The sequence below is a fragment of the Dreissena polymorpha genome, chromosome 14 (assembly GCF_020536995.1).
Source record: "Dreissena polymorpha isolate Duluth1 chromosome 14, UMN_Dpol_1.0, whole genome shotgun sequence".
NCBI lineage: Eukaryota > Metazoa > Mollusca > Bivalvia > Myida > Dreissenidae > Dreissena > Dreissena polymorpha.
The window spans coordinates 66,288,283-66,297,669 of record NC_068368.1 but is presented as its reverse complement, the minus strand read 5'-3'; the positions used below and the strand labels follow the sequence as shown (position 1 = coordinate 66,297,669).

The window sequence follows — 9,387 nt, the reverse complement described above, 5'->3', positions numbered from 1 at the left end:
TAGTACAATTTCGTATTGAATCCAGAAAATCAGAAACATGTGTATCACTGTACAATACACATTTGGCATCGGTATACGGCAAGTCTCAAAACACATCCAAAAACAAACCCTGACACAAAACAATTTAAGCAAGTGTATGAAAGCAGAATCTTTCTTTAATAAGGTCGTTTTTTTAGCTGAATCAAAGCTGAATACCTGTGAAAAAATCTTGCATTCTAAGCTCACAGGAATCGATTCTTTAAGCTCACTCTCGGCAGAAACACTTAAGAATGCGTTTGTTATATGTCAAGTTTGAATATTAAAAACATATAAGTTATCTTAACCTTTGATCAACAAGCATTAGTCTTCGGGACAGAGCTGTATATGGATATATTATCGATGTTTCGAAACATAAATCATCTAGCTGTTGGATCATATTTATATAACATTTCAACTTACACATTTATTCAAAACAATTTATAAATAAACATCTTTAAATGATGACAAACAAGTGGATCGTTGAGACTAGCATGAACAAATATATAATATCATGTATGTTAAACAGTTCATACAACTAAGAAGACTTCGTTTGCATTAATACTGAGTACTCGCTTGTAAATGTGAGAGATGTTAACAGACGGCTTCAGTATGTACAACGTTTAACAGTTATAAAGCTGGCCTTTCTGGTCACCTTTTGTCATGTCATTTTATGAGCTATACAGACTAAACTAGTACAATAAAGTTCCTTCACAAAATTTCGACAACTATAAGCCACGTCATACACACATTGATTGTATTTCATATACGGCCGGTTTATACTGTTAGAATAACCTGGAGCCGCCCTGTCCGCTAATAATACTACTCTATCTGATGTGACGTTATAGCGGACTGCGTGGCTCTGTCCAGACTGCACCCATAAACACAAGACTCATTTTTGGATGATGCGGGTCACATAAGCGATTGGATCACAAAATATTCTTTAAATCCGTCTTCAAACTTATTTAGAGGCCGTCGCCTTAAAACGTACCAAAATAATACTAATGGATTGCATTGATGCTATTGAACTTATGTTTCACATTGAAACTAAATACAGTGCAACAAATAAAATCGGACACACAATCAATATACGGAACTTGAGCAATGAAAATGTCGAACTGAAAACTAAATGTCTTACTCAATTTTTTGACCTCACTCGACCTTTTTCGACGACCTTTCTCATACATAACCCCCAAAAAACACACATACATTTGTAATGGATAAGTGAGCATACAAACTACTATTTCAATACAATCAATACAAAACATGATACTGATATTATAAGAGACACACAATTCCTTATCAGAGAATGTCGGGACAAAACTGGTTTCAAATATACAGTAAGACAATGCATCTAATTTAAAGAAACAAATATAGCCAGTAAGCGAGTCTGTGTAGTTGTCCCATAACCACCTAATCTCCGCAAGACACTTATGACGTTATGTATCTTGCCAATTAAAGACTTTAGATATACAATTTAATTGTTTCTATCGGGGCTTATAGCAAAACATAAAGACTGTTAGTGACCGGGAAACAATTAAAGAATTATAAACCTTGTAATATCCTGTTTTATGAAATCTGTTTATATGGGTGGAAAACAAACAAACCTCAAAGAGACTGATTCACAACTATGCTGGTATGAAGGCTTTAAGTGCCATTCCATGCACACCATGACAAATTGTTCATGATAAATGGCACTGTCATACCTTGAATAATGTGTGTACATGTAAATGTAAGGTTAGGTATAGTATGTGATTTATTTCATACTGTAATCTATTTTTTTCTTCCAAACGTAATCACGTTGCAGACTACACTAGCACATTCTGCTCTGAACTTTTTATCACAGAATCCGTAGATGATTGGATTTGCCATGTTGTTGATCACAAAGGAACGGAGAAATAGATTATACACTGCAACGCCAGCCGGAGACATGACTTTTAGAAAGTCGGATTTTATGGAAATCGTTACCATGAGAACTAAGTGGGGGACAAAGCTTACAACAAACACAACAGTTATAATGAACAACATTAAGGTCACTTGCTTCGTCCGCAGACTTGGTCCCTTGATGCTCATTGAACCCCGGTTAGATTCCGGTTTGCTGATTTCATGATTGGTAACTTTTTTGTCCGCAGTTAGGACTGCAATTACCGGACTAGGTGATTTTGAGCGATCTTTTATTCTGATAGCTTTGTTACGCTTGTTGTCACACGCATCTTGCTTTTCAGTTACGGTGATCAACGACGTTCCGTTCGGTGTTGTCTCGCGGGTATCGCGCGATTTTACGTCACGAACTGCTGCTGAGTTATTGTCGTCTGACGCTTGTTCATCCTGTTCATGAATAGAGTCACCCAGTTTTGCTGTAACCAGAATAACAACAATACCATTATTATTTTAACTACTAAATGAGTTCATTGTTACTTCTTTCATTACATGTTAATGGTACTTTGTGCGTGTCTGTGTTTTTGACATGAGCTAATGGTCGTTTGTGTATTATTTTGTTTGTTTGCGGTTGTGCAAGTTGTTTTATGATTTTCGTTTAATTTGCTTTGAATATTTCAAATAAAAAATGGAACAAAATGCATAGTAATTTGGAAGCTCGGACCAAGGGTTTGTCAAGACATAGAGTAAATATTAGACCGGTGGTGAACAATTAGATATGAAGTAAGATAATCAGACTTACGACACTCCTTTTTCCCACTCGTATTGCTATGCATGCCACTGTATGTATTTTCACGAATAAACCTATGGCTGCGCATTATCGTCCTTCCAATCCGTATGTAGAATACTCCCATAATAACCATACTGATTACGGTGAGCAGTAACTGGAACAAAAAGTAACCTTGTGGCAATTTTGATTCTTTCAACTTTGGGTCAATGAAGCATTCGGTTCCATTAATTCCGTGAACCCCTGTATCAACTGATGCGTCGCCGTACACGAATATGGCGGGTAAAGCCACTAGACATCCAAGAGCTGAAGCTACAAAGCACATTATTTTAATCTTTGTCGGGGTTATTTCTGCCGAAAACGGGTAGCAAATTCTTCTGTGTCTTTCTATTGCAATTCCTATTACAATAAACGCCGAAGCCACGACGAAAAACACGTGTAAGAATCTGAATGACTTACACGCTGCTTCGGACGGGAACATGTACGGGTACAACATACTGACGATCAATAAAGGCATCCCAACTGTGCAGGCTATGAGGTCTATCCATCCAAGCCATAAAATGAACGAGCGGTATGTGGACGGTGAGTATTTGAAGGTATATACGTAGACGACGAGGATGTTGCCCAAAACGCCGACAACCATCAGGATGGCGATGAAAATGATTGTGGGGATATGGAGCTCAACCAGGGAATTGTTCAGCTGGGCAAGTGTCACATTTTGCGGGAAGTCTTCCCGCCACACCTTCGGGATCGCAGAATACATGTCTTAAAAGGTTTCTGAAATAGATAAAATACGGACAACCATTGAAAATACAATGTATATACAAAATACGGCATATAATGTGTACAACAAGTTCGGTACCTATCATAATATATTTACATAGCTACTCATGTATCATGTGACCTTTTTAAATCGTTTGTAAGTTAATAAACAACAGTTTGAGTTAAACGTCAAATTATTATTGTTTGTGAAGATAGGTTTGTTTCATTCCACCCACTGCTAAACCAGATTTAAGGTACCGGCTAACTTGAAAGCCAATTCCCACTGATATACGATAACAGGAATGTCCGCGTAATTCGTATGAACATTTTGCCAACATGCCATCGCGCGTTCAAGTTTCGGCTTAGAACATTTAATAAAATTCGTAATTAATACACCGGAAGTTTTTTCTCAATAACAAGGTCTTATAATTGTCACTTTCGAGCCCTGCTACAGCTACAATGACACTTTGTTCACCTGCACTTTACACCAAAATTGAATTCATGCGTAGATTGTTTGTTCAAAGTATGGCACTAAATGTTTGCAGAATGCAATCACTTCAATGGGTGTTAAGTGCACATTCTAAATTGCATATTTCATTATTTGGGCATTTGGCGATAAGTTGTGATCAGTTTGCAATCCGTGTATGCATACATTATGTATACCGAACCACAGGCTTTTATCAATATGCGTTAGCTGATGTACTTATTTAATATAATTTGACATTACACGACGCGTTTGAAGTTTAATTATCAAATTTTGTGAGCTGTACGTGTTTTATTAGTATAGTTAAATGTAATATACCGCCTGGAAATATAAATTCAAGTGAAATGGATGAACGTTCTATTACTATTATAGCATTTTAAGTCGTATGAACTGTTAAAACACACTTTGTGAAGCATGATACAATGATGTTACACGAATATTACCAATAACTTCATATGGTTTTTATTGCAGGAAAATATTAATTGATATTAACTATGCATGAATTCTGATTGATGTGCAGTGACGTGTATAGTTATTTTTTACAATAACACACATTTTCACTTTAACACACATTTAAGGTGGGCCAGGAGTGACATTTATTTAAATTGCGCTAAAAATGAATGAATTATTGCATGATTAATATATGAATGATTGTTATCAATCTTAACGAAAGCACACTCACATGTCAACAACGAATGCGCGAGTGCACGAACATGCCATTATACGTTTGTATGAATATTTCTCAGATTATTCGACCATTAAAGAAAGTAAATTGCTAGGTTATTAATGTATATCCTTACTTATAAATTTGGTTTCCTGATGCTCATTAATCTGAAACAAAATCCGCCCATACACAAGATAAGTATTAAAGTAACAACTGACTACAGAAAGAAATTATCTGTAAATACGCATTTCCATTATTCTAAACGAGACGAGTGAACACATATATGTGAGCGATCTGCTGCTATTTCTCTGAATGATATATTAATGATGTCCCTCCCAGTGCAATCGTGGCTGATGCCGTCGCACCAAAACCAATAAAAAGCCTTTATAGCGTATTGTTGATACATTGTCTTCAATAATTACTCGTAGTGTTTTCCAGGTATTTTCATACCTGTTTACCTGAATAAAATGTACTTTATAAACTGTATCCTAAATTTTCTTAACGTAGTTATTCAGCCGAATTTCTTTGTTATTGTCCGATAAACAATAATTGTAGGTTTTTTCAATTAGAACATATTTTCAATTCACAATCACATTTTGTTTCTCTTTTGTTTGGTTGCGAAATAATCATTTAAATCTATTATGTTTAACTTGCGCGTTGACGCGATAATGTTATTGAGATCTTTGGACAGTATGAATATACGTTTATCTAACACCTAAACTAAAGTTTATATTATGTATCAACTAGACGGTATTACCAGGAATTATAGTAGAATACCCAGAGTGTTTAATATTCTTGGTATACGAACTATTCGTAAATAAAGCACAACTTTATAAAACCTCATTTTGTCGGATTGCCTGAAACAGTTGTTTAATGTGTTTAAGGTGTATTGCCAATCTCAAGGGAAACAAATTGATAAATTATGTATTTATCTATCGTTTTATGTGAGACGGCTATTATCTTGGTTCGTATTCATCAGCTCTATGGCTATTGTGTGATCGTCAATCCGACGTATTATTCAGATCAATGTTTGATTCCTGACTTCCAATGCTCTTGCTTAACTCCTTGCCAATGTCATGTTTAGTTAAGTAATACCACAGATAAACAAAATAGCAGTTGACTAAATGTCTATTTTATTTTCATCATAGTTATATATGATGAAATAACGTTCTTTCATGTATTCTACATAATTTTCTTTGATTAAATTATAATTAGAAAATATCTCAATAGTAAATTATAATGTTATGTTATATCTGTTTTGTGGACAGGTTTTTGACTTCATGAAAGTATAAATCATCTTCGTACAGTTGAAAATGGGGGATCATAAACGCCTGAATTGCCATTCGCTATCTATGTTTAGTGTAGATCCAAACAGAAAAGATATGATTGTCAAATTACGAAAGTATAATTTGCAACACTAATATCTGAAAACAGGGACATGATTTAAAAAATGTGATTTTTCTAAAAAAAAAAAATAAGGCAACTTGATGTCCATTGAAATATTGGCTCAAACGTTATATTTTTTTCCTTTGAACAATTAATTGTAACATTGCTATAACCTTAATTTATAAATATAAAACATATTAATTTCCATCAACATCAGCAATATGTACAAACACATAGCGTAACGTCAGAGTGTGGTTTGGTTTGCATATGAACATTGAAACTAATATTGATAAGCATATTGACGACTAAAATGCAAAAAGACTTTTAAAAGTTAATCTTTTTCGCAAAATGATCATTACGCAAGTTTGTATAGTTGCTGTCCTCTTAGGTAAATAGAGAAAGTAAACTAGCGAAAATAATTTATTGGAGCCGTGCTCTGAAAAAAGTGGTTAAATGCATGTGTGTAAAGTGTCATCCCATGTGTGTAAAGTGTCGTCCTAGATTAGCCTGTGCACAGGCTAATCAGGGACAACACATTCCGCCTTAACTGGATTTTTGCTAAGAAGAGACTTTCTTTAAACAAAAAATATCATAAAAGCGTAAAGAGACGTTCCTGATTAGCATGTGCGGACTGGGACGACACTTTACGTACATTCATTAAACTCCCTTTTCACAGATCACAGCTCATTTATATTATTTGCAACAAGAACTTTCAAACAATCAATCGAATAATATTTTTCAATGAAATATGAGCATTTTTCTTTGTGAGAAACAGATGCTATTGTATCATTCATTGAATCGTTTTCGGTGGTCTGGAGCTTTAAAAATAAGCTTTACAGTTGTATCTAAATGAAATATTTTGGCATTCTCACTTTTAGTGATCTTCACGAAATTTTTATTTGAACGTGTAATTGGAAACAGGGCTCGCGGTGAACGCATATTTCTCATGTGCACACATAAAACAAATACACATATTATGACAGTACAATTAAGTGACAATTTGAATGTCTGAAGAATGTAATCTACTATAACTAACTACGACTTCCGCAACGAGCTATGAATATGGCTAAAATACTTGAGTGGCTATCTGATTTGTTCATCACGTATGTGTTCATAATAGAAACATCTTTATTAACGCGTAAATTCATTTCCTATTGTTTAAACCTATCGTTAACACAGTTTTACGTTATTTACTTATCATAAACTAGACCTACATAAACTTGCGTCTCCCGCATCTCTTTCAAACAATTAAGAAACGAGTTTCGATACAAGTTTGGTTCTGGTGTTTACGATGCAGCAAATATGTATGTTATATGAAAGTATTCGTCATGTCGGCAACAAAACCAACAGTTTTGAGGAGAGATTTTATAGACAATCATCTTAGGTTTCTGCTCAGAAAATAATTATTATCAGGTAAACACTTTTTAAAAAACTATGTTGCCGCATTGGTTTTCTTCTTCTAAGAAATGTGAAGTATAACAAGCAAATTCGTTCAATTGATATCCCCCGAAACATAAATTGTGGTTATGGATGGGTGTAGAACTGAAAGAAAAGGTATAATTGAAAGGCTATGCCTGATAATTGAGAACAATTATATCAGGAAATTTTGAGATTCCATTTTAGTATGGTAGAATCCTGAACAAATAAGGCATATTTAATCAAAATGTGTGATTTTGACCTGTGCGTGAGACTTTGACCATGGCCCTAGCAACATGGATCGTATATTTGACACTCAGCTATATAATGGAGAACAATTTTGGAGAGTAATTACAAAATCCATTGATGCATAGTAAAGGAATGACAAAATAATGAATAATTCATGATATGTGTGACCTTTGACCTCAATGTGTGACCTTGACCTAAGCCCCTAGGATTATGGGTGTAAAATCAGAAGCAACCCCAGATGATTAAGAACAACTATGACACGTTTTATGACTCTGGCTCATGTGTTAATGGAGATAAAGCACTAAGCTTCTATTTAAAACCATTTTTTCAAGATACAAAGGGCATAACTCAGTTATTAACAGATGGTGTATAATGCCATTGGGTGTGCATCATCCTCTTGTCCATATATATACTCAAACCAAGTTTCAACGACAGCCACCAAAGCAATTCCAACATATGGCTCCGGACACAAAAGTGAGCTTTTTTCAAGATACAACGGGCCACTACTCAGTTATTAACAGATGGTGTACGATGCCAGTTGGCGTGCATCATCCTCTTATCCATATATATACTAATACCAAGTTTCAATGAAGTCCGCCAAAGCACTTCCAAGATATGGCTCCGGACACAAAAGTGCCGGACGGACGGACGGAACGAAGGGCGGAGGAGCCAAAACAACATCACTCCAACTATGGCGGGGGATTACTTACTAATGTGCAATATATAATGACGACGAGGATGATGAGGAGGATTTTTACGATTAAGAGGATGGTGATGAACTCTTAAATAGTAGGCAAGACGCAACTTCGAACGAGTTTCATCAACAAAACGGGAGCTTCTCTCTTCTCTAACCCGTTTTTAAACATTCAATTAACAGAAGCACGTACTAGTGAAATTGTATCATTTTGCTCATTCAAGTAGCAAGATGGATCGTGTGTGTAATATTTTGTATAAGAGTTTTCTAAAGCTGACACAATAAAGCCTCGGGCGCGGAAGGTCCTAATAGACTTTGAAATACACACACACACATACACGCGCTTTCATTTATCAGACAAATATCCCACGTGCAATTTATAAACTTCTAGTATAAACGTTGGAAGCTGTAAATTACTATATCTTACTTACCTGACAGAGATGTTATTCGTTCCAAGTAGGTTAACCACGTTATTTAATATGTTTAATCTATTTAAGTGATTTTAAAATCATGCATTATTTGTAAAAAATCAATAATAATTATATTCGACATCGAATGCCACTATATTAATTGTTAATTTGTCCAGATATCAATACACTGCTTTCAATTATTCACATATCCAAACTGTGCGCCTCCGCTCAAATCTACTAATCATAATTTCCTTATTGCGGATTTCATATGCGTATTAACATATTATTCGTTTAGACCTAACTTCGTATTATCGATATAAATAATCGTCATGAAAAGGAGTATATCTCAAACAAACGCTATTAAAGAATTTCGTCTTTCACCACTCCTCGCGGTCTGATTGCTTATATGTATCTGCCGCAGATTTCGAGGGAAGGTACCGTTATATATTTTGCAAAACGTCTGACCGATAGTGTATCTTGGAAACTGTATTGACAGAAAGGTTGTCTGATTCCTGAGGCGCACTTTTAGAACACGTTGCATGGGAGAGAAGGAGGTGCAGTACATATGCTAACGCTATAAATACACTTTCTTATAATATTAAGCGTCTTCAGAAACCTTTAAGTGACCATTTCAGAACATAT

General features: G+C 35.1%; 1 protein-coding gene across 9 annotated transcripts in view; it reads right to left on the bottom strand.

The window, feature by feature from the left end:
* Nucleotides 1-427: 427 nt before the first annotated feature.
* Nucleotides 428-9,387, bottom strand: part of LOC127858215 (alpha-2Db adrenergic receptor-like) — a 16,275-nt gene continuing 7,315 nt past the window's right edge. For 8 of the 9 annotated variants that reach the window (XM_052395199.1, XM_052395197.1, XM_052395196.1 and 5 more), the window contains 2 exons: nt 2,696-3,457; nt 428-2,372 (listed from right to left, as the gene is read on the bottom strand). In XM_052395199.1, coding sequence (XP_052251159.1) covers nt 1,789-2,372; nt 2,696-3,443 — 1,332 coding nt within the window. In that variant the 5' untranslated portion in view covers nt 3,444-3,457 and the 3' untranslated portion in view covers nt 428-1,788. Of the gene's footprint in view, nt 2,373-2,695; nt 3,458-8,766; nt 9,143-9,387 lie in introns of those variants that run through there. The other variant, XM_052395202.1, reaches the window with a different exon arrangement.